Below are 25,818 nucleotides of genomic sequence, written 5' to 3'. Positions count from 1 at the left end.
TCTCTTGAGTTGCGTGAGATTGTACATATAAGGAAACAGACACTCAGAGAAGTGAAGAACTTTGCCCAAAGCTACTCAGCTAGTGAATGACGGAGCTAGGATTCAGACCCATTTTTGTTTGTGGACAAGACCCTGCCCTTGTCTTCAAGCCAGCTGTCTCCTCTGAGGAGGCTCATCAGCACTGTGGTAACACTGAGCACTAGGTACTAGTACTTAGAACCAGAGAGCACCACCCCTGGTAGACTCTGCTAGGTGAGTGGGAGGAGAAGATGCCCGTCTGCCCAGGTTCCTCTGCGTGTGGCAGGCTGTCATGTGGGTAGGCCCCAGCACCTCAGGCAGGTTGGTAGGCGGTTGTTGGGCACTCCCAGCCACCCCTGGGAGAGATGTTTTCATGCTTTGTTACAAAGATGTGCTGAAGGCACCCTGCCAGCCTCCAGCTGCCCAGACAGAAGAGTGTCAGCTACAGTACTTGTCCCTGGCCCATGTTAGGGTCAGTGCCTGGGATCCCCAAATTTGCCTGTGAATCCAAAGGGTGTCCAGATAGATGAAGAAAGGCACCACCTCTGCCATCCTGGGTTCCTGAGGAAAACAGGAAACATTAGCATGGGAAAGGTGTGCAGAGACTGTGGTGGGGAGATAATGCCTGGTGGCTCTGGACACCCCAGGATTTGGGTGGAGATTCTGGAGACAGCCAGAAAGGAGGGCTGGTGGCCCACTGCACTGAGCCATCAGGAGAGTTTTTCCTGCCAGGTTCCGGCTGCTCCTCCTGCACTGCCCCTCTTCAAAGGCCTGCAGGGAAGGGGTAGAGTTCCGAGTCGGGGCCAGAGTGGCCTGGCAAGGAGCAGGCCCTGCCCTGTGAGCCTAGGAAGAGCTCTGGACAGTTCTACATCATGGGAGACCTCCAGGGTTCTGGCAGCCAGGTAGATAGGGATGCAGGGGCTCGAGGAGGGAAGCTTGGAGGAAAACAGCCCCCACCAGCTCCGCAGGCCCACAGTGCGAGCCGGGTGGACAGTGGTGGCACTTTGCTTGGCTCTTCCAGGGAGCGCCTTCTTCCTGCTGCCAGTGGTGCTGGGAGCCTGACAAGACCTGACAGGCGAGGGCTTCCGCTCTCTGAATGCATTGCCTAAGTGTCATTACTATTACGTCACCCTAGTTCTGGCATTTCTCTATTCTGCACGCCCCTCCTCCGGCTCTGGGTCCTGAGCAGTGAGATTGCCATTTTGACCAGCTTTCTCACCAACAGCTCTTACAGGCTGTCATGTAGGTGAAAATTCCAGAGGCTGCTGTCATGTTAGGTGACCTGGGAGGTGAGGACATGGGCCCCTCTTCTGGCTCACTAGGATGCTTTGATGTTTAAAAATCCTTTTCTGGGCTCTCCGAGGTTCGCATCCTCTTATTTTTGACACACTTGTATTGCTCTTTCACTTTTTAGATATTTTGAAAGTATCCTTTATTTGGGACCTTAGAAAGCATCCAGGTAGGTGTGCACTTGGAAGGGGAAGCGAGACAGAGACCAAAACTTAAAATGTTCTTGAGACTCAGCACCAGGATAGCTTTGCTTTTTCACATGGTGTCACTATTTGGTCTTAGTTCCTAGGCTGCTTTCACTCGAGAAATCCCAAAGCTTTTGTTCCCTCCTGCTTTTTGCAGTGCCAGGGATCAAACCCAGGGCCTCCCTCATGCTAGGCAAGCACTCTGCCACTTAGCCACACCCCCAACCCCAAAATACTCTTGTTAAGGGAAAAGCAAGGAATTTCACAAAAGTCCACCCTAGGCTCTTGTACTCGGCTTATTATAAAAGGCACTGATGTTTGCTTTAAAATCAGCTCAAATACAGACATATATGAAGGTAATGGGAATTCATTTCTACTGTCCCCTCCTTCTCCTGTTCTCAGGCTGTTTTCCCTTCACAGCTGTTCATGTTGTTGGGCAAATGTCTGTAACTCTGTGTTGTTTTAAACAAAATTCACTGTGGCGATGCATAATCCAACTGTGAATGAATGAATAAATGAAATGTTACCCTTGAGAGGTAAATTCTGTTATGTAGATTGTATAAGACTGGCTGTCTTCTGACTGTCATGGCCATCCTGCCATGGTCCCACGTCTCTGTCACCCGCTGTTGCAGGGGTCTGCAGAGAATTCCATGATGTGGATGAGCCAGAATGTTACATCTTTTTTTTTATGTTTATTTTTTTAGTTGTACATGGACACAGTACCTTTATTTTATTTGTTTATTTTTATGTGGTTCCTGGGATAGAACCCAGTGCCTCACACATGCTAAGCAAGCGCTCTACCACTGAGCCACAACCCCGGCCCCAGAATGTAACTTCTTGATAATGACTTCTTCAGCTTTTTCTGCTTCACCCTACTGGTCTCTAAAATCATTTTTATCATGCTTTTAAAGCTTTTTTAAAAAAAATTTGTTTAATAACCATAGCATGTGTTTATTATAGAAAAATTTTTAAAAATCGGACAAACAGTAAAATAATAAAAAAATATTGCCCCTGAGGCCAGTCATGTGGCTCATGCCTTTAATACCAGCAGCTTAGGAGGCTGAGGCAGGAGGATTGCAAATTCAAGGCCAGCCTCAGCAAGTTAGCAAGGCATTAAGCAACTTACCAAGACCCTGTCTCAAAATAAAAAGGGATGTGACTCAGTGGTAAACCATCCCTGAGTTCAATTCCCAGTACCAATGACAGAATGAATGAATCCCCAGTATCAATGAATGAATGAATAAACCAACGAACACATGAACTGTGAATGAATGAATAAATGAAATGTTACCCTTGAGAGGTAAATTCTGTTATGTAGATTGTGTAAGACAGATAGATGTCTTTCACATCCAGTATCTCATCCAAGCCTTCATTAAGAGAGGCAGGTGATAATTAGTCCTGTCTTAACAGATGGAAAAACTAAACAGAGAGGTTAGATGTTTGCCCAGTGGTACACAGTGTGGTAGACAGAGCTGGGGGTGCACTTGTCATATAATCCATCACTAATGCTTCCCTCCTCTGTATTCCACTGTCTTCTCACCTCTGGATGGAGAGTAATTTGGGCATTGGATTTCAGATTCATTGAAGTGCCTAAGTCAAAGGTTAATAGTACCTTCAGGAAGGCACCTCATAGACTTAGGAGAAAAGTCAGAAAACATGCTGCTCAGATTTGTAGATGGTGGCAGGTGAGGATTGTTTGTGGTTTGGAGCACAGAATAGGCTTAGAAACCACTCAGAGGGGGCCTGAGGTGTAGCCCCATAGTGGAGCACAGGGCTAGCATGCATGAGGCCCTGGGTTCAGCACCAAAACTGAAAACCTCACAGGGCTCTAACTATAGGCCAGAGGCAACAGGGTGCCGTTTAAAAGGAGTGGAGACAGGCTGGGGATGTGGCTCAAGCGGTAGCGTGCTCGCCTGGCATGCGTGCGGCCCGGGTTCGATCCTCAACACCACATACAAACAAAGATGTTGTGTCCGCTGGAAACTATAAATAAATAAATAAGTATTTAAAAAAAAAAAAAAGGAGTGGAGACAAACAGTATCTTCCATTTCCATAGGCACATGGCAGGGAAGCCTGATTTGATGCTCCATCAGTGACCGCTGTGGACCACTATTGGACATGCATTTCAGCACATGAAGTTTACTTTGATTATTGAGAATTTTAGGAGCCACAGTGGGAGGGTATGCTACATAAGCAAGAGAAGGAACCTAGGAACTCCCAGGACAAATACTGTGGCTATGAGGTTTCCCCTGGAGAGGATGGCTTTGGGGAGGAAGACTTGGTTTGCTTTTAAATCAGCTCAAATACAAGACTTGGTGACCAGAGGCCAGGCAGAAAGGGCCAAGAATGGCAGTTAGTTGAGAGAGGGTCCAGTTAGTCAGGGTATAAAAGAATTTCTTAGCATTCAAGTTCAGGACTGGAAGTGAAAGGCATGTAGTGGGGCAGACTGGCTCTTGACACTGACCTCTGGCCCCTGTGGTGTTGGGATTCTCTCACTCTGGGTTTCTCAAACTGTAAATGGGGGTGATGATGATACCAGCCTGACAAAAGCACAATTTTTTTTTAACTATACGATTTATTTTATTTTTTTTTTAGTCATACATGACAGCAGAATGTATTTTGACATATAATACATACATGGAATGTACATACATCAATCATATTGTCTATTCTATTCTGCTGCCCTTCCTATCCCCCCTACTCCTCCCCTCCTCTCCCATCCTTTCTCTCTATCCAATCTAATGTGACACACTTTTTTTTCTTTTTCTCATCACAACATCATACATGTATTCTGTATAACAATGAGGTTCTCCTTCCATCTTCCGTGCAACTCCCCTTCTCCCTCTTTTTCCCTCCTACCTCTCTTCCCTATTTAGTGGTAGTCTTCTTCTCATGCTCTTCCTCCCTATCCCATTTTGAGTCACCCCCCTTATATCAGAGAAGACATTCGGCATTTGTTTTTTAGGGATTGGCTAACTTCACTTAGCATAATCTGCTCTAATGCCATCCGTTTGCTTGCAAATGCCATGATCTTATTATTTTTTAGTGCTGAGTAATATTCCATTGTGTATAAATGCCACATTTTTTTAAATCCATTCATCTATTGAAGGGCATCTAGGTTGGTTCCACATTCTAGCTATTGTGAATTGTGCTGCTACAAAAGTACAATTTAAAGATGTCAGTTGAGTCTAGAATCAGGCAACACTGTCTTCCACAAAATAGAAGGAATGTTTCCATGGAAGGGGTTAGTTTTATAGATGGAAAGGCTGAAGCAAAAAGAAACGAAGAACAAAAAGTAAATTGGTCATTTCAAAGTTACTTTTCTTATAAGGCAGGACAGGGAGACAGAGCAGTAGAAAAGTAACAGGTTGGGCTGGGGCTGTGGCTCAGTGGTAGAGCGCTCGCCTAGCACGTGTGAGGCCCTGAGTTCGATCCTCAGCACCACATAAAAATAAACAAATAAAGATATTGTGTAAAGAAAAAGAATAAGAACGGGTTAAATCAGGTTACTTCACATTGTATTTTTGTAAAAATTAAAGCAGAGGGAGTTTCGTGATCATGCCAGTTGAAACGAGCCATTTGGGGAATCTGACAGTCACTACCTCTGATTCGGATGAAAGCTTGGTTTTGGTGTGATGCCGCGGAGCTTTAGCATGAGTGCCTACATCGACATTTGGTCTATTGGGGCCCAGTGCAGGAGCCTAGTCCAAAACAACAGCTTCCTATGATTTTTATTTAGCATGTCTCAGTCTACTTGTGAGATTGAGTGCGTCACTGAGTGAAGAGGGCAGCGTAGGCCTGGCTTGTGCTGTTTGTTTCAAGCAGAGGGTGGTTAGGCTCCACATAATGGAAGCTGTAGAAAGGTTTCCGTTTGGATTTTGTCTGTGACCTGCTTCTGTAGCTTTTCTGTTCCCTGCCACCTGGTCTCCATGTTTCTTCTCTGCCTCTCTCTCCTTGGCCTGGGTTCTGCGTTTCTCCCACCTAGATCACCCTCACCTCAGTCTTTATTTTTTAGAAATCTGCCACTCCTTGGTTTCATTTTCTTCTCTGAACTCTTAAGTATTTTGTATGACGAGGTTATTTTACTTCTAAGATTAAACTGTATGACCCAACTCCACTTGACCTTGAACCTCCTCTGAGGCCTGCAGTAGAAGCAGTTTCTAGCTGCTCAGGCCTCGGCTCACTCCTTCCTCCCTCATTGTGTTCTTTCCTCTGGGTATTTGCAGGTATTACCTTCCTCTCTGAAGAGTAAAGCTTTAAAGGCACCTGAGGATTTGGCACCACCTCCTTACTGGATCCTAAGTCTGTGCTCAGGATTGAGTCTCCCAGGCCTCCCTCCATGAGTCGTACTTTGGAGTCTGCTCAGTGAGAGGATTTTAGAGCCAAAGGAGGGATAGCAGAACCAGCACTGCTTCCCCATAAAAAAAAATGAAATCCCCACTTCCCCTAAGTTCTCCTGTTTATTGCCAGAAGAACTGGCCAGACCCAGCTAGGCCACTTCAACCAGCGGTTTCTGGGCTCCGTGTTTTCCCCTCCACAGCATTTCTACCAGTGTGCCATGACCCTCAGAACTCCTCCTTTGAAGAGTCTGGAATGATATAGTCTGGCACGGTGGCACACACCTGGAATCTCAGTGAATCAAGAGATTTAGGCAGGAGGATCGCAAATTTGAGGCCAGCCTGGGCAACGTGGGAAGATTCTGTCTCAAAATAAAAAAAATAAAAGGGCCGGGCCGGTGTGATTCTACATCATGTACAACAGAATGAGAAATTATACTTCATTACATATGAAGTATCAAAGTGCATTCAACTGTCATGTATAGCTAATTAAAACAAATTTTAAAAAATTTAAAGGGCTGAGGATGTACCTCAGTGGTAAAACACCTCTGGGTTCAATCCCTAGCCCCACCCCACCCCAAGCGGGGGGGAGTCTGGAATGGTCTAGAGAGCAGGGTCACATGCCCCTGGAAACTGAGGCTGGTGGAGGATTGATCTCTACAGACCTGCTTCATTCTGTAGTAAACAGACATCTTTTTTTTTTCAATTATATAATGGTGTTCATTTATTCAGCGAACAATCACTGACATTTACTTTCTGAGAGCCAGTCCACTAAGACTTGAGGGTTAATGTGAACCTAATAGATGAAAATCTCTGCCCTGCAGGTCTTATATTTTGGGGGGAAGAGACCAAGCACCAAGCAATTGAGTAAATATGTGTGCTCTGCGCCAGGTGGTGTAGGAGCTGTGGAGACCGTCGAGGCAGGGATGGAGGGTGCGAGTACTCTAGGTTGGGCTAGTTTTGGATAGGATGGTGAGGGCAGGTCTCACTGAAATGGTGACATTTGGGGAACTACCTGAAGGTGGGGCAGTGATCTGTAGAGATAGACGACTTGCAAAGAACTCAGGGGCAGCATCAGCTGCAGGGCCCCATGGCAGAATATGGCCACTGTGCTCAGCCCAGAAGGCCTTATTGGCCTGTGGAAACCCCATGGAGGGATTTGACCCTAGAAGGGACAGATTTCCCTGGACAGATAGGCTCATTCTGACTGCTACATGGCAAGTGGGTGGAAAGGGAAGTAGAGAATCAATCAGTAGGAGGCTGCTGTACTAAGGCCAGAGACGATGCGGGCTCAGATGAGGGCCGAGGCAGTGAAGGTGAGGAGGATGATGGATTCTGAGTCCTGATTAAAAGCAGAGCCAACAGGATTTGCTAATTCTATCATTTTGGCCTTACCAGCTGGAAGGTTGGAGGATTTGGGGATGTTTGTTTGTTGTTATTCTCGTTTTATTTGAGATGGGGTCTCACTCTAATGCCCATTCTGGCCTCAAATTCCAAGGCTCAAGCCAGCCTTCTGCATTAGCCTCCAGAGTAGCTGAACTACAGGTACTACCATGGGAAAGACTAGGAGGAAGGCCCACAGGGTCAGTTTGGGGTGGATGAGTTTGTGATATCTTTGGACATCCATGTGGAGATGTCAGAGAAGCTAGAGCTAGAGAAATAAATTTAGGAGCCATCAGCATACAGAAGGTATTGAAAGCTATGATTGTGAAGAAAGGAGGAGCAGAGGTGGAGAACAGAGACCTTCAGAAACCAGGAAGCAGCAGCTGAGGAGGTTGACAAGGAGCCTGTGAGGGTGAAGGAAAGCGTGGGAACCCAGGGAAGAAAAGGTGCAGAGGAGGGGCTGAGCACCGGGTCACATGCTGCTATTGGTCAGGTGAGGTGAAGATAATACCTGCTCGTTACAGAGAGGTTCCAAAGTACAGCAACATAAAAAGCCAGTAAATCACCTACCACCCTGTTCGTGTAGGGGAACTTCCTTCTATTCCTCTGTACTTCTTTTTATGGACATCATGTGCTTTATGTGGTTTTATATTGTTTTGGGGTTTTGTTTGTTTGGTACTGAGAATGGAACCTAGGTTCACTCTATCACTACTTGGCTACATCCCCAGCCCCTTTTCTAATTTTTATTTTGAGACAGGATCTCATTTGCCCACGCTAGCCTCAAATTTGTAATCCTCCTGCCTCAGCCTCCTGAGTAACTGGGATTACAGGCTTGTGCCACCACACCTAGCTGTATTCTGCTGTTCTTTATTAACAAGTTATTAAATATTCTAAGAAAACATAAGTTTAATGGCTGGATAATATTCCATTTTCTGGATATGCCCAGTTTCTAAACCACCCCTCTATTACTGTGCATTGAATCTTTTCTAATTTTTCAGTATTATAAACAACACAGCAATAAATACTTCTGTGTTTTCCTACAAGAAGAATCAGAGAGTAAAAGGACATGAACTAGGCTGGGGTTGTAGCTCAGTGATAGAATGCTTGCCTGGCATGTGTGAGGCCCTGAGTTCCAGCTCTAGCACCTCAAAACAAAGAGAGAGAAAGAGACATGAACATTTTTAGGTAAAGCTTGAATTTGCAGCCACAGTTTCTCCTGGACAGAGTTGACCAGTCACTTTTTTTTTTTTTTTTTAAATATTTTCTTAGTTGTAGATGGACACAAGATCTTTATTTATTTATTTTTATATGGTGCTGAGATTTGAACCCAGTGTCTCGCACCTGCTAGGTGAGTGCTCTACCGCTGAGCCACAAGCCCAGCCCAGTCACTTTTTAACTGTGCGCTTCTTTCATTGTCTCTTCTCTCCCTGGGGTTCAGAAGTCACCCCGCTCCTGCTCCCTGCTGTACTAGTGAGTCCCATTTCTCCTGGGCAGGTCGATATCATGCCCCCTCAGTAGGCCTGGCCATGTTCTGACACTGCCCTTGTCCTGACATTAGCCTGAACCCCTCACCCAGGGTGTTCATCAGCCCAGCAGGAGGCAGAGCTTCCCCAGAGGCGACTGCAGTGCTAGAACAAAATACTCCAGGGCTGGCCTCGGCTCAGGGGTAGAACCTTACCTCGCACGAATGAGGCACTGGGTTCGATCCTCAGCACCCCATTAAATATAAATAAATAAAATAAATTCACTATTAAAAAAAAAAACAACGCAATACTCCACTGCTGGTGTTTAACATGTTAGTCCTGCCTGCTCTGCTGCCTGAGTCACCTAAATGGCATGAATGAGAAGGCACTCTGGGAACATAAAGGCCCTACTTGTGTGAGAAGGAACGAGTGTGAGCAGTAGTGTCTGCTCCAGGCCCTGAAACCACAGAGACCTAGAGCAGGGCCGCTGACCCAGGTGGGTGCTGGTGACTAGAGCAGTGTGAGGGTTTGGGGGCTGTGGAGTGGGCAGGTCCAGGCATGTGGCTTTTCTTGTCAGCCGGGCTCATGCAGTGTGCTGCATCTGCTTCCCAGTGGCATGTGTGTGTCATGGCCAGGAATCACTGAGGCCAGAACAGCTCTGCAGAGCCAGGCAGAGCTGGAAGGGCCTTAGAGATATTTAACTCTGTGTGGCATTTTGCTCAGGAGGACACAAGTGGGACAGCAGAAAAGCTCTGGGCTCTGAGTCCCAGCCCTGTGCTTCTCAGCCTGGTGCTTCCCAGACTGGCAGGGCTCCCTTTCCTGCCCACTCCGCCTGCTGAGTTTGCTGTTGCCCATTCTCAGAATCCAGCTGAGATCATCTCCCATCTGTCCTCTATAGCAGCGGGAGGTGTTTGGGGGAGGCGTTTTTCGATTTGTTGTTGTTATTTTTTTAAATACAGCCCTGATCCTGCAGATCCTTTCAGAACCTGCTAGGCTTTCTGCTGCACCAGGGAAAACACCCACATGCTTACGGTGCCCTTCTGCACTCAGGGAACCCAGCCTTAGCTGGACCAGCTACACGGCCCTTCTCTCCCCAGGGACCCTATCTTCCTCCTCCTGCTCTGTTCCCTCACATCTGCTTCCCACCTCCAGGAAACCCTACTTAGCTTGCCTGTCCTGAGGCCTAGTCCTCAGGAAAAATCCCCCCTGGCCAATCACCCCAGACCAATGTGTTCTGAGTGTGCCCCACAGTAGTCAGTACTTGTCCTTATAAGCCCTGGCCATTGGTCACAGATGTTTGTGTCAGTTCCTTGCCTTTTTAGCGTGGCCTGGCACATGATGGTAGATACTTAGCAAATATTTGTTGAAGTAGTGAATGAAAGCAGCTGTCAGGGACCAGGAGGGTGGAGGAGTAGTGAGGGTGTCAGCAGCCATAGTTCCTAGGTGAGAAGGGCACTGCAGAGTCCCCCAGCATGTCCCTTTGCCTGCCCGCAGAACCACCCTGACTTTGGAAGTGCTCTGAGTAGTGTGGAGCCCTCTCTGCCTTACAGTTTCAGCAGGAGAGATCTGGGTCCTTCCGGAACCTGGGCAGGCCTTTCCTATACCTCAGCAGTGTCTCAGAATCTTTTTTTTTTTTTTTTCCACTCAAAACACTTAAATGTTTTTCCCTCTCTCCTCAAGCATGAAAGTACCCCAGTCCCTCTGTAAAGAATTTGGAGAACACAGGGAAACATTACCATCAAGAAAATAAGGGTCCTGGGCAGCCGCACTGCTCAGAGAGAAGCACGTTAACACCGGGGCCACGTCCTTCCGGTTTTGTTCCTCTGCGCATCTGTGCATTTTCATGCCACCCAGCCCCTCTGTTGGTGAACGTGGAGAGTTCAGTGTCTCCTCGGTCTTAGTGGCGGTATTTGGAGGTGGGCAGCAATCAGCCTCCTGGCAGAGGTCGCCACCCAGAGCCGGCGCCTCCCTCCCCCTTCTGTGGACGACTCCAGGCTTCTTTCTGTCCTGGCTCTTCTCCTCTCAGGCAAGAGCACCCTTTCCTCTCTGTTCCCTTTCCCAGAACCTTCTCTGGCTCCTCAAGGATGATATTCCTTTTATTTTAGTTCAGGTCCTCTTCACACCCTTAGGGGCTAACTCTTGAGGCAACTGGAGGGTGTTAGCATGTCAGGGAGCCTCGCGGCTATGCTCCGAACAAAACTAGCCCAATTATGTGTTTATGCATGCGCAGGTAGACCACAGTGAATCCCATCATTGGGTATAGTGAATGGACACTAAAAATCATATTTATCTTAGAAAAGAAAAAAAGAAACAGACCCCACGCCATTCCTGGGGGTTTGGCCTCAGGCGACCTGCCTGAGTGAATCCAGCCTGCTCTTGTGTGCCCTGAGAGGAGTGGGGTGACCTAGATTGGCAAATGGGAAGCAGAGAGCACTGTAGAGTTGCTGGCCTGGAAAACCGGGCCCTAGGTCAGCACCTAGATTACTAATTGATAGGAAAGGTTAGGAGAGAATCAACTAGACCCATTTTCCCAGAGCCTCCCTCCCTGCTGCCAGGGGCCTGGGGCAGCCTCTGCCCTTTCCCTAGACACTGCTGACCCCACCTGCATAGAAGCGAGGAGGAAGTAGCAACTGGGTCAGCTGCACCAGGGGCAAGAAGTAGAGGACGGTCTGGGCCCTTCTCTCTGAATGAAGAAACTCGTGCCCAGGGAGCTCCCTCGAAGTTTCCACTTCTCTGGCTAGTGGTAAGACAGGGACCTGGGGAATTCTCTGTCTGGCAAGGTCCCCTGGGGTTCCAGTGGGCTGGCTAGATCTGGCATAGCGTCTGAGCAGTGCTGATGAGGATAGCAGCAGCCAGGATCTCTAGTCGGCATCTACTGCATACCTCGCACTGTTAAGCAGTTACTGCATGCTTATTTCCACACACCATCTTTGGTTTGGGTGCTAGGATCTCAACTTGAGGGCTGAGAACCTCCTAGAAGTTAGCATGTTCCCCGAGTTACAGAGAGAAAGGGACAGAGCCAGGGTTTGACCCCAAGCCTGACACAGATTCTGATAGAATTAACTTCTGTGGAGTGATTCATCTCAGTGATAGTATAGTAGTAGCAGAGAATAGGTAACCTGGCAAATGCTACACCTGAAAATGGTGTGGCTCAGATTTGGTTTTAGTGTATTTATTCATTCAGTTAAGTGGATGTTGAACACCCACTTGCAGGCACCGTGACAGACCTTGAGCCAGTTACTTTCCCTCTTCATACTACAGTTTCCTCATCAGATAAATGGAGATGATAATAGTACCCAACTTCTTAGGGTTGTACAAGTTAGAAGTGTTAGCATATGCAGAGCCTGGCCACAGTAAGCCCCAGAGAATGGAAGCCAGTTCCCCTGGGTGATGGCAGCAGCGGGCTTAGGCTCTAGTGCAGGGAGAAGGCCCATCAGGCTGCCTCACACAGCAGAGGGGGCTGGTGGAGGAGTCCTGGCCCCCACTCATCCCCAGGGCAGGGCAGAAGTGTTCCCACCAAGCGCACAGCCTGCCTGCAGGCAGCACAGAAGCCCTGGAGGAACACAAAGAGCACTTGAGAATTACCCAGCCATCGGCTTGCCCTGGAAAGGAGCCCTGCCCCTGGTAGAGAGTGGGGCCCAGGACAGTGGGTCTTGGTGGGAAGGATTAGTAGTCCAGGGGGCTTGGTCACTCTGACCCCATTCCAGGCCTCTCTGGAGCTAGCAGCCATTTGCATTAGGCTCCTAACTACTACTGCCCACAAAATTGACCTGCCCAATGGGAAGTGGATGGAACTGTACCTCCCCTGCACCTAGGCTCCCAAAGGACTGTCTCTCTTCATGGGGCAAGACAGTGGGAGCTGGGATGGGAGCAGTAGGACTGGCTTTGTGTGTACACGTGCAGGCACCCCAGATATGGAGCTTCCTGGGATTTATCCACAAAAATTCTTTGGCTAGCGACTCCACTGTTTGAGGGGGGTACTCAACTACTTTATGCGCCCCTCCTAATGGCTGCAGGGCCCTTATCTTGTCTGAGGCTCTGAGGCTCCTGATCAGAGGGCTATGGCCCTGGCCTGTGGAGAGGGGAGACTGACAGCAGCGGGAGCAACAGCGCAAATCAGTGTCTTCAACCAAGTGGGGTTAAACCTAGTGCCCGGCTGTGCTATTTTTAGTGACAGGGCTGAGGAGAGGAAAGGAGAGCAGGGTTCCTCCCAGGGCAGTGGTGGGCAGGGATCCAGGCTGTGGCCTGGCCCAGTGGGTCAGGAGAGGGCCTGGGCAGAGTTGCTCCTGGCTGTGTGAGCTGAGCACAGCCAGGGGTGGGGGGCAGCCTTGGCCACAGGTAGATGGCCGACCTCAGCGTAGAAGGAAGGCAGGGCTATATAAAAGTCTATGACTTTTGGCAAAATACAGGGTGGACTGCAGCACAGTGGTTAGATCTAAATATGAAACAGCCCGAGGGATACATGTGGGTTTCAGAACAGCTGAACCACAGCTCCCCTCCTCTTTCAGCTGATGTCCTTAAGAGGTCACAACCAGAGGAGACAACTCAGGCTCAGAGAAATGTTGGCACAGGAGCCAGGGACCCCAGAACTACATTTGATCCCAAGAGACAACCACTTGCACCCTGAAACAGAACAGTTCTGATCTACTACTGGTATTCTGGAACAGGAACCTGGGCTCGGGGCTGGTGACATGGCCAGAGAATACTGCTGTCAGAGGTCTGGCCAGGCCCCAACCCTGTGTCAGGAGCTCTGCCATCTTCCGCTTTGCCCTCTGGCAGGTCCTCTGAAAGGCACCATCAGGGTCCTCTGGCTTGGCTTTTTGTCACTTTCTGCCCAGCACGGGCTGAAGGCTGGCCTGTGGTATTTGGGAGGATCCAGTGAGAGCCTGGGATATGGACAGTGCCCAGTCCTGACCAGGAACTCCATTCCTTCCTCCTCTGGCCCCTCAGAGGATCAGAGGGTATGAGGGACATGCAAGAAAATGCTTTGTCAATCATGCAGGAGGCATCTGATGAGATCTAACCACTGTGCTGCAGTCCACCCTGATTAGTGCCTGCCGAGGGGAAGTCCCCACCTCCTCCTGTCCCGTCATGCTCATCACCACACCCAGACTGCATGGATCCCAAACCAGAGTGTCCTCCGACCCCATCTTGCTCACCCTGTGGTCAGTGCCTGCACTGTGCCTGTGGTCCTTGAAGTCACATCACTTGACCCTGTCTCCCCAGTGCTGCCTGTTCTCCTGATGCTCTAGAAGCCTCCTGGGCCCTCCGACTGTCAGTCTAGTTGAGGACTCCTCCCCTCCACTCGCCTCCTCCACTTCCAGGCTTTTTCATCCTGTGCAACATGAAGACCTGTCTCTTTGGTGCTTGTCATTTGGATAATAGCTACCTTCCTTTTTTTTTTTTTTTGGTACTGGGAATTGAATCCAGGCCCTCTGCCACTGAGCCGCATCACCAGCCCTTTTTATTTTCTGAGACAGGATCTCACTAAGTTGCTTAGGGTCTTGCTGTGTTGCTGAAGATGTCCTCAAATTTACGATCCTCCTGCCTCAACCTCCCAAGTTGCTGGGATTACAGACTGTGCCGCCACGCCCTGCTCAGTAGCACATGTTTTTGGAGCTTACTAATGCGACAGCAGTCACAATTGTTCCTAGTGATCTCCAAGTTCCTTTTCCAGTATTGCTGCCAAACCCCACCCACAAGCCGTCTCTGCTCTTTAGCTCAGTGGCTTCGTGTTCCACTTCAGGTAGTATAGTTGTGTGCAAGTGCAGTCAACAGAAATTTGGCAGACAGCGTGGTAAAAAGTAGCTTCGTTTTCTCACCTTACAGGTGGTCTGGAGGTGGGCATTTCAGGGCTAGTCCTGCAGCTCCACAGTGCTACAGTGCCCAGGCTCCCCCTGACTTTCTCTCCACCTCTCAACTTGTGTTCTCCTGCCCCCCGAGGTATGCTGCTTGGATCTGCTGCCCCCACCCCCCCACCCACACAGTATTCCTGGACCAACCAGGAAGTAGGGAAGTGCAGAAGTTTGTCTCTATTAGGAAAGAAGAGCTTTTTCAGAAGCACCTCAAGTAGATTCCTGTTTACATATTATTGGTCAGGATTACGTCACATGAACACTGTAGCCGCAAAAGAGCTTGGGAATTGATGTGGAGCCAGGCACATTGTTGATCCAAAGAAGACTGGGACTCAGCAAGAAAGGCAGGGGATGGGACCAGGGAGATAAGTAGGAGTGGCTGCCTGTGATCTTGTAGTGAGAGCCACATGGGATGCGCTGCTGCTGCTCAGCTCTGGGACGGGTGCCAGGGCCATGTGGTGGGCTCCCAGTGGCCAGGTCTGCTCCGTTCTTAAGAGAAGCCAGAAACCAGATTTTTTTAAAAAGTGTTTTAAAAAACTAATTTGAAAAAACTTTTTCATGTAACAGCAGAGTTGCCGAGAATGGAGAATGAAGAGTTTCTGTGTGCTGTCTCCCAGCTTTCCCCTTATAGTAACATCTGGTACAATGCCATTAACTAACTAAAGAGACTATTCAGAACTTAACAGCCTTTCCTTTTTCTTTTTTTACCAGATTGAACCCAGGGGTACTTTACCACTGAACCACATTCCTAACCCTTTTTAATTTTATTTAGAGACAAGGTCTCACTGAGCTTGATTAGCACTAAGTTGCTAAGTTGCTGAGGCTGGCCTCAAATTTGAGGTCCTCCTGCCTCAGCCTCCCAAGCTGCCAGTATTACAGGCATCTGCTACAACACCTAGCACACTTAACAGCTTTTCCATCCCTGTCTTTCTGTTCCAGGATCCAGTCTAGGATCCCACATTCCTTTAGTTACATCTCCAGAGGCTGCTCATTGTCTGTGAGGCTTTCCTTAGTCCAAAAGCGAGAGTCTTCCCCCACCTTTCCTCTAACTTGTCCTACTCTGCTCTAATAATTTGGAAAGTATACACTCTGCTTATGGCATCTTAGTAGTCATTTAAATTTTTCCACGTATATTTGACGGGACTGTATGTTAGCATCTCTGGTCAGCATCTGAAAGTAAAAGGTCTTGAGCAACCAAATGCCGCCGCTCCCTCTAACCTTCAGTGCTGTTTGTAAGATTTACCCGTTTATTTTATTACAATTTAAATTATTTTTAGAAAAGGTAACATTCCTGTAGTTCTAAATTTAAAAGGTTCAAAAGGTACAGTGAAAAAAAATCTCTCTCCCATAGTGAACCTGAAACTCAGTCCCCTGACCCCAAGCTGTTGGTGTTCCCAAAGTTGTATGTAGCCTTCCAGAGCTGCTTCACAGAGATCAGTACAGCTTCTTTGTATCTTCACTTATATTTTAGAGATACTTCCGTATTACCCCATAACTAACTTTATTCTTGCTGAGTATGGTGGCACATACTGTAACTTCAGCTATTCAGGAGACCGAGGCAGGAGGATTCCAGGTTTGAGGTCTTCCTAGGCAACTTAGTGAGACCCCGTCTCAAAGTAAGAAATAAAAAGGGCTGGGGGTCTGGAACTGTAGCTCAGTGGTAGAACACTTGCCTAGCACGTGTGGGGCGCTGGGTTTGATCCTTGGCACCACATAAAAATAAATAAAATAAAGAAATTGTGTCCGTCTACAACTAAAAAAATAAATAAATAAAACACTTGGGAATCAACCTAACGAAAGAGGTGAAAGACCTCTACAATGAACACAACAGAATGCTAAAGAAAGTAATAAAAAAATACTTAAAAGATGGAAAGATCTACCTTGCTCTTGGATAGCAGAATTGTCAAAATGACCATACTACCAAAAGCACTATACAGATCTAATGCAATTCCAATCAAAATCCCAATGGCATTTCTCCTAGAAATAGAAAAAGCAGTCATGAAATTCATCTGGAAAAGTAAGAGACCCAGAATAGCTAAAGCAATCCTTAGCAAGAAGAGTGAAGCAGATGGCATCACAATACCAGACCTTAAACTATACTACAGAGCAATAGTAACAAAAACAGCATGGTATTGGCACCAAAATAGACTGGTAGACCAGTGATACAGAATAGAGGACACAGAGCCTAACCCACATAATTACAGTTATATTAGACAAAGGCGCCAAAGACATACATTGGAGAAAAGATAGCCTATTCAATAAATGGTGCTGGGAAAACTGGAAATCCTTATGCAACAAAATGAAATTAAACCCCTGCCTCTCACCATGCACAAAACTCAACTCAAAGTGGATCAAGGACCTAGGAATTAAACCAGAGGCCCTGTGTCTAATAGAAGAAAAAAACAGGTCCAAATCTCCATCATGTCAGATTAGGGCCATACTTCCTTAATAAGACTCCTATAGAGCAAGAATTAAAATTTTTAAAAAATGGGATGGATTTAAACTAAAAAGCTTGTTCTCAGCAAAAGAAACAGTGAGATGAATAGAGACCCTACATCTTGGGAGCAATTTTTTACCACTCTCATATCAGATAGAGCACTAGTCTCTAGGGTATATAAAGAACTCAAAAGACTAAACACCAAAAAAAAAAAAAAAAAAAACCCAATCAATAAATGGGCCAAGGAACTGAACAGACACTTCTCAGAAGATGATATACAATCAACAACTATATGAAAAAATGTTCAACATCTCTAGCAATCAGTGAAATGCAAATCAAAACTACTCTTAAGATTTCATCTCACTCCAGTCAGAATGGCAGCTATTAAGAATACAAACAAGGGGCTGGGGATGTGGCTCAAGCGGTAGCGCACTCGCCTGGCATGCGTGCGGCCTGGGTTCGATCCTCAGCACCACATACAAACAAAGATGTTGTGTCTGCCAAAAATAAAATAAATAAATAAATATTTAAAAATGCCCTAGATTTGGTTCATGGGCTGCAAAATTTAAAAAAAAGAATACAAACAACAGGGTTGGGGATGTGGCTCAAGCGGTAGTGCGCTCGCCTGGCATGCGTGCGGCCCGGGTTCGATCCTCAGCACCACATACAAACAAAGATGTTGTGTCCGCCGAAAACTAAAAAATAAATATTAAAATTCTCTCTCTCTCTCTCTCTCTCTCTCTAAAAAAAAAAAAAAAAAATACAAACAACAATAAGTGTTGGCGAGGATGTGGGGGAAAAGGCACACTCATACATTGCTGGTGCGTCTGCAAACTGGTGCAGCCAATAAGGAAAGCAGTATGCAGATTCCTTGGAAAACTAACCCAGCTATCCCACACCTCGGTGGGATACCCAAAGGACTTAAAAACAGCATACTACATACAGGGATACAGCCACATTGAAGTTTATAGTCACACAATTCATAATAGCTAAACTGTGGAACCAATCTAGATACCCTTCAGTAGATGAATGGATAAAGAAAATGTGGTGTATATATACCCAATGGAATATTACTCAGCAATAAAAGAGAATAAAATCACAGCATTTGAAGGTAAATGGATGGAGTTGGAGAATATAATGCTAAGTTAGCCAATCCCAGAAAACCAAATGCCAGTGTTTTCTCTGATATAAGGAGGCTGATTCATAGTAAGATAGGGAAAGGAGCATGGGTAGAATAGCCGAACTCTAGACAGGGCAGAGGGGTGTGAGGGAAAGGGAGGGGGCAGGGGGTTAGCAATGATGGTGGAATGAGATGGACATCATTACCCTAAGTGCATGTATGAAGGCACGAATGGTGTGAATATACTTTGTATACAAGCAGGAAAAAAGTGTAGGGGGGTGTAGCTCAGTCCCCAATACCTCAAAAACCACACACACACACACACACACACACACACAAATTCATGCTTGTCTGTGGCTGCATAGAATTCCATGTGTTCATATTATAATTTATTTGAATAAGTCCCCTGTTAGTGGACATTTAGCTTATTTCCCATCCCTTACTAGTCAAACAACGCTATAATGAATAATCTTTTACTGATACTTTATCGTTTTGCTTATGTGGAAGTAACTGTAGGATATAACACAGGATGGGTATTTCTGGGTCAAAGAGTATTTATACTTGTAATTTAGATGTTGGCCAAATTACCCTCTATAGAGGCTGCACCAGTATACCAAATGCAAACACATGCTTAGCAGCAATGTGTGTTTTGACTATCTTGTTTTGTAGTGCTGGGAATGAAACCCAGGGCCTGTGCATGCTGGGCAGCCACTGAACCCCATGCCCAGCATGTTAGTAGGTTTTAATCAGATTGTTAAAAAAAAAAAAAAGTTGTGTCTGTATTTTAATTTGCATTTTTCTTTTATCAAATAGTTGCTTTGATTTTAGTACTAGGGATTGAACCCAAGGGATCCTTTACCACTGAGCTATATCTCCAGCCCTTCTTATTTTTATTTATTTATTTAAATTTTTTTTTTTTTTTTAGTTGCAGTTGGGCATATACCTTTATTTTATTTATTTATTTTTCTGTGGTGCTGAGGATTGAACCCAGCACCTTGCACATGCTAGGCCAGTGCTCTACCGCTGAGCCCCAGCCCCAGCTCCTTATTTTTTATTTTGAGATGGGGTCTCTCTCCAGAGTAGTACTGGGAATACAGGCTTATGCCAATGCCACTGTACCTGGCGTCACTTGAATCTTCTTCATCCTGTAACCTTGAATTATTTCCTTCTGTCCCTCATCCTGCCCTGGCTTCTCCATGAATCTTCAGTCTTTCTCTGTTGACCTCTCTGACCACAAACCTCTTGGTGGCCTTGCTACCCTTCTTCAAGCTAGCATACTCTTGTATGTTTATTTCCCTAACATATTTGTCCCCAAACTAGTCTCCATTCACTATATCCCAGCTTCCTCATTATCCCTGTTCTTCCCTCCCAACCATTTGACTGAAACTTGCCTCAGAGGGTCATTGATGTCTGTTTGCCAGTTGATCACTCTGAATATCCATAGTGTTTGAGACGGCTGGCCACCCCTTGAAATAGCCCTTCCCTTGACTCTGAGACACATAGCTGCCCCGGGTCCTTTCTTTCTCTGCCCACCACCCCATTGCCTGCCTAGCACCTCTTCCTTTTTCTTACCTGGACACGTTGCTTGCTTTCCTTGGTGAACTGTGCCTTTTCCCACGGCTATCACATCAACAGAGTGCCTCCCATATCTACAGGTCCCTAACCCCCCAGTTCCAACCACTTAGACTCTGAATACCCTTAGCTGGTCTAGTTGGTCCTCTAGGAGGCCAACTAAGAGGTTGCTGTGCAAACCCAAGCAAGGGAGTGCCTGGGAAAAGGAGTGGGTAGGGTTCAAATGCGGTGAGGGGCGGCTTACTACCAGCTGGAGTTGCCTCATTGGGGAGCAGTGGACTCAAGGCTATACTTTTCCATCACCAGGGTGGTTAAAAAATAAAAATCCCAGTGCCCAAACTGTTCCCCAAACCAACCAAGTGAGAATTTCCAGGGATGGACCCAGACATCCATATTTTTAAAAACTCCTCAGTGATTCCAACATTGAAGTTGGTGGACCTAGAATAGGGTAAGAGGGGGAGAAGTCTCAGATCACCCTCAGGTTCTGGCTTTGATGAGTGGGTAGGTAGGCAGGTGGGTCACCAAAGTGGGGATTCCCAGAGGAGGGGCAGTTTGGGGAGAGAAGAAGGGTTCTTAGGTGTAGATTGAGATTGACCCACCTGTGGATTTCCAAGAGAATGGCCCCACAAATGCTTAAATATCCCTGAGGCAGATCTACACCACCACCCCTAATCCTGCCCCAGGCCTACTCTGCTGTGGTTGTGTCCCTGCAGTTCCGTACCAGGAGGTCTCGCAGTGCCTCCTGATCTCACTACCTCCGACTGCGGCATTTGTGAACAGTATTTTACTTGACGGGGATGGAGCGTCCTCCCCCAGGTGATGTGGACACGGGTCACATCCTCTAACCCACCTGAGAACGACCCCAGGGGGAAGCTCCTCTCCCCAGGCCTATTGCAGGGCTGTTAGTAGGAGCTGAGCCCAGCAGGAGCTCAGGACAGCAGGGGTTCCGGACCTGAGTGCTGGTGGGGCGCCTGGGAGTCGGAAGGTGCGATGCATATCTAGGTCTCCAAGAGGCCTGGGGAAGTAGGAAAAGCCCCTCAAGTCATTCTGACATGGCTTCTGGAGACGCAGGCTCAAAAAACAGGCTGCTGCAGAGGAGGCAGGGAAAGGCAGCACAATGGCGATGGGTGGCGGTGGCGCATCATTCACTTGGTTAGTGAAAACTGCTCTCAACCCCATCATCCTTATGTGGGAGGGCGGGAGGAGGGCAAGTGACTCCACCACACAGGAGGAGGGACCCTGGGAGGAGCACAGCAGGGACCGAGGAAGGAGCCAAAGAAGGAGCTGGAGCAGACCTCCTTCCCCATGGCCCTCAAAGGAGCCCCACTCGCCACTCCCTTCTTCACTGCCACCCCCAACTTCTTCCTGTCTCCCCTCTGTCCAGGCTAACAGGAGCTGCCCTGTATAGAGGTCCATCTGCACTCAGACCCAGATGATGCCAGAGCTATGACCAGGCCTGCAGGCGTGGCACCGAGGGGAGATCAGCCATGGAGCAGCCACAGGAGGAGACCCCTGAGGTCCGGGAAGAGGAGGAGAAAGCGGAAGTGGCAGAGGCTGAAGGAGCCCCAGAGCTCAATGGAGGACCAGAGCTTGCACTTCCTTCCAGCAGCTACACGGGTGAGGAAAAGGGCTGGCCAGGGACGCGGGCAGAGGGGCAGAGCAGGCGGAACTAGGCTCCTAGCCCTCTGCAGACAGCATCCTGTGGGTGCAGAGCAGCAGAGTGAGACTGGAGCCCAGCGGCCTGGCTCCCGCCCCTCCCTGCCGCTCTGCAGCTGCAGGACCTCCTGCAGATTGCCCCCCTTCTTTCTGGATAACAGAGATGGTAGGCGATGTGGGCTTCTGCAAAAATTGAGTGAGCGAGCCTGTGTAACGCACGTCCTCGGTGCTGCTGTTATCCTACCACTGCTGCCACCAGCATCCAGGGCCAATCTGCGTTAAGTCACTAGAAAGGTTGTTTGTTCCTGTGATTCTTAGGATCACTGGGCACTCAACTCAGCTGACCTGGTGCTAAATCTGTGCATCCTGATGAGCTGCACTGGATCAGGCATTAGTACTAAGCAGTTAGAATGGATGACTGTAATTCACGTCACTTTTGTGCAGCCAGTTTCAGCTTCTCGATTCTCTTGTTCACCTTATTGGTCCACTGTCAGCCGTGGTGTAGACATTCCCTGGTGGCCTGTGCTATTCTGTCCTGATCATCATCATGCGGTGTCTGCCCCTCAGCCCTCATCATGCCATGTTGCCCTGCTGCTCAGGCCCCTTCCCACTCCCCCCCAGCCTCTCTCCTCACCTAGTGTGAGTGCACAGGTGTTTAAGAGCCACTCAGCACATCCAGCTGATCCCGCTCCCTTCCCTCAGAGGGAACTCTGGTATGAGAGGCTGCACCCCCGGGTGGGGACACCTGTTCTTACTGCTGGTTTCAGCCCTGCAGGCTTCCTGCAGGGGATGGGCTCTGAACCCTGTGTCTGCGTGGGGTGGGAGGAGAGATGGTGCCTGAGTCAGGGCAGGGCAGGGCTGTGGAGCTAGGACAGGCTCTTGCCTGATCCTGCAGCCACACCATCTTGAACCTGCAAAGCAAGGTTCCTCCTCTTCAGGGAGCAGGGTCAAGGTGGGCTGGGGTGAAGGGAGAGCTGTCATTCAGTCCTGATCCACCCAGACACCAGCAGTGACCAGAGCATGTGACATGGGGCCAAAGAGCCAACATCCGCCCCTCAGAATAACCCATGTGCTGTGTGTTCGCTGATGTCTGGGATGGCTTTGGAGACCTGCCTTCTCTGAAGCGAGGACTGTGTGCCCAGAGGTGATAATTCACCTTCTGAACTTGAGAAAGGCAGGGGCGGTTAGAAAGCAGAGGGAAGATACGAGGACTGCCCGAGCCAGGGACGTCTCAGGACGCCAGAGTGAACAGGGAAGAGAAGGCACAAGATTTGTGACCTGATCCCCACAGCTGGGCCTGGGCAGATAGAGATGTCCTGTTCTGGAGTCTCTACACATCCCTGTGGGGCCCAGTGTCACATCACTGTTCCGTGTAGGCCACAGCCCAGTGCTGGGAGCAGAGGCAGGAGAGGCCGGTGTGGCATTGGCATCTCGGGCAGCTTTACTGGTTTTAAAGGCGGGGGGGGGGGGCACCTAGCCACGCGCATGGTTCTGTGTACAATATGGTGTTCAAAAGACCTCGCTCATCAATAAAGGGATGCAGCGGAGGTAGGGCACAGGAGAGGGCTGTTTCACATGGTCACTGTGCTAACACCATAGTCTATAGAAAGTTCTCACAAATTCTACGAGAAAGCCACTAAACAAAAAGTCAAAACAGGTAAGACAGTCCCCAGTTAGCAAATGGCCAGAATACAAAACATGCTAGTCTAATCAAGGGTCAAAGAAGTCGTCTTAAGATGAGGTTTATTTAGCCTGTAAGATTGGCACAAGAGACCATATGGCCACCCTTGGCCGGGGTGAGGACTGGCCTTCCAGTCCTGAGGGTGGCAGGCAGCCTGGGTGTGCGTTTGTCACTCTGCAGTTCCCTAGGGCCGGCGTCTGGTGTAGAGCCTTGCTCAGCGTGCAGAGACGCCCCGGCTGCGTATTCGCGGCAGCCCTGCTACAGGAGCAGAAGTGGGAGGCGCATCTGGGGGGACTTGCTCATGTCAGCCATGGAGCCCCACGGGGGATGCTCTGTCATTAGGAAGGATAAGTAGGCCTGTATGCACACAGGGAAATGAGGTCCTGTCAAATAGAAGGATCTTGTTGCTTAAAAATCCTTAGGTATCATGTAAGATGGCAGAAGTGTCCCTGAAGGCCGGGTGGGCTGACTGAGGGAGCGGGTCCTGCTGAGGTGGCTCTGCCATCGGGTGCTGCACACCCTCTGTGTCGTTCCCAACAAGTCTGTTCTACTTTCATAATTTGAAGCACGCTTGTACTGCTTTACTTCAGAAGGTTAAAATAAATTAATTGCTCAACATTTTAAGGAGACTGCTGACGGGTGAGGGTCCTAGAGACAGACCCTCATCAGTGCTGGGGGCTGGAGGGCTTTGAGAGCACCCAAACCAGGCTCCTCGCTGCTAAGGCTGCATCCTGCCCACCCCAGGCCTGGCCATGCAAGAAGAAAGTGTATCTGACCCACTGCAATTCTCGGCACCTGTGAATCTATGACATTGGCCCAGAGTCCCCTCAGGGACCCATAAGGAACTGCTGAACGTAGAAAGGCTTCCGCTGCTTCATGGCTGAACCCCGCCCCCTGCCCCCCTGTGCTCTCTGTGCATCCCTGTACTGACTCAGCACCTCCCCCCACCTGAGAGGCAGGCAGAGAGGGCCTTACCTTAACTCTCAGCAGTGAGGAAGCTGAAGTTACCAGAAATTCACCTGCCTCGCATCCCCCAGCTGCGGAGAGACGGGAGCTGGGGCTCACCCCCTCCCCGTCCTCCATCCTCGTCTCCTCCTGCCAAGAGCATCCCACCCATGCATCTCTAAGGAAGAGGAGAGAGACGCTGTCCTCCTGATCTCAGCAAGTACTTGGTGGCGTCCAGGCAGGGCCAGGCACTGTGCCAGGCTAGTGTTCATGATGAACGAGAAGTGCTTGCCCCGAGGAGCTCACAGTGCAGCTGTGAGCAAGAAGGCCACTCGGCCCCCAGCCCAGTCCCTGCAGGACTCGCCCCTACCTCAGTAGCTAGAGGGAGCCTGTTTTCTACACGCTCTGCCAGCAAAGTAAATAGACGGGGCTGGCCCTCCTGGCTGCCCTCCCAGCTGTGACAACAGTACGCCTCCAGTGATAGAGACGGGATGTGCAGGAGAGATCTCAGCCACACATAAATTGTGGGAATAAGGTCAATAGTGTCTATTTGCCAAACTTGTAATCAAAGATGGTGAAACAGATACTTGACTCTCTGGGTGATGGGGCTGGTGTTTACACAGAGTGCAAACATTCGGCTAATTACCTGGTGTCTTCCTCAGCAATGACCTTGTCTTGATGCTTATCATATAGCAATGTTGTTTAATAGTACATGGGTAGCAGCAGACACAGTGGCTGAGCTCAGCCCCAGGAGTTGCATGTTCTTGCTTATAATTCTCCCTCTGCCTCTGTCTCAGGGGTCTCCAGAGAAAACAGAACCAGTAGGGGCAGGGGTGCACACATGCGTGAGTGTAGGGATATAGTTTTAGGAATTCACAGGAAAGCTAGAGGCCCAGGAAGTTGCCATGGCATCTCAGTTTGAAGGCAGTATGGAGGCAGGGTCCCTTCTTCCTGGGAGGGAGGGCACACAATCTTTCTTCTTTAAGCCTTCAACTGTTAAATGAGACTCATTCACATTATGAAGGTAATCTGCTTCACTGAAAGTCTCCCGATTTAAATGTTAATCACATCTTTAAAAAATATACCTTCATAACAAGATCTAGACTGGTATTTGAACCAGAACCTAGGTGTCATACACAGACAGGTTGACACATAAAACCGCCATTGTCTCAGATTCCTCACCTGTAAAGTAGGAGTAAGGGGCGCCTTTCATGAGGAGTTGTTCTGAGGCTCTATACGAGCTGAATGGATGAGAGGTGCCCAATAGAGTGCCTGGCACACAGTAGGTATGCACTAACAAGAAGGCACTACTGGTGTGTACACACTGCCTTTGCAGGTGAGTCAGATTAGATTAAGTCCACTTAGGCAAGTGACCTTGGGTGGATCTCTTAATCTCACCCAGCCTTAATTTCCTTATCTGTGGATGATATTGTCCTTCAAGGTGATAATGAAATGGGCATAAAGACACTAACAACATGGTGCTTAGTAGGGGCCTGGCAGATGTGGCTCTTTTCCCCTTCCCCTCCTATGCAGCTAGGCCCCTGGCAGATGTTTGAAGAGTTGGTGGGAAGGCCAGGCAGGGTGTGGCTCAAGAGAATGCTCAGAGGCAGACCACAGGGCCCAAATGATGGACCCCTCAGCTGACCAAGCATACCTCCTCCAAGCAGTGGAAGGGAGGCTGAGGAGAGGCAGGGATGGGGGCAGGGTGAGAGAACTATGTCAGCTCTTCATCACTGGACAAAATACCTGAGATACTCAGCTTAAAAAGAAGAAAGGTTTCTTTCAGCTCACAGTTTTAGAGGTTCTAGCCCATGGTTGGTTGGTCCCATTGTTTTTGGGACAGCAGTAAGGCAGCACATCATGGCAAAGATACATG

At 48.5% G+C, this 25,818-nt stretch overlaps 1 protein-coding gene and 1 non-coding gene across 6 annotated transcripts in view; both read left to right on the top strand.

The window, feature by feature from the left end:
- Ppard (peroxisome proliferator activated receptor delta) overlaps positions 1-25,818 on the top strand; it is a 72,842-nt gene that overhangs the window by 36,951 nt on the left and 10,073 nt on the right. For 3 of the 5 annotated variants that reach the window (XM_046464497.2, XM_046464496.2, XM_058585580.1), the window contains exon 3: positions 21,045-21,277. In XM_046464497.2, the coding sequence (XP_046320453.1) occupies positions 21,148-21,277 (130 nt within the window). In that variant the 5' untranslated portion in view covers positions 21,045-21,147. Of the gene's footprint in view, positions 1-11,397; positions 11,420-21,044; positions 21,278-25,818 lie in introns of those variants that run through there. The other 2 variants (XM_058585581.1, XM_058585582.1) reach the window with 2 other exon arrangements.
- Trnaa-agc (transfer RNA alanine (anticodon AGC)) lies at positions 4,868-4,940 on the top strand. The gene has a single exon. It is a non-coding gene; the product is annotated as a tRNA-Ala (tRNA).

The sequence above is a fragment of the Marmota monax genome, unplaced genomic scaffold (genome assembly GCF_021218885.2).
Source record: "Marmota monax isolate L192 unplaced genomic scaffold, Marmota_monax_Labrador192_F-V1.1 WCK01_AAM20220418_F8-fsc00211, whole genome shotgun sequence".
In the NCBI taxonomy this organism is placed as follows: Eukaryota; Metazoa; Chordata; class Mammalia; order Rodentia; family Sciuridae; genus Marmota; species Marmota monax.
The sequence above is the reverse complement of the archived record's forward strand: the minus strand, read 5'-3'. Positions and strand labels throughout refer to the sequence as shown.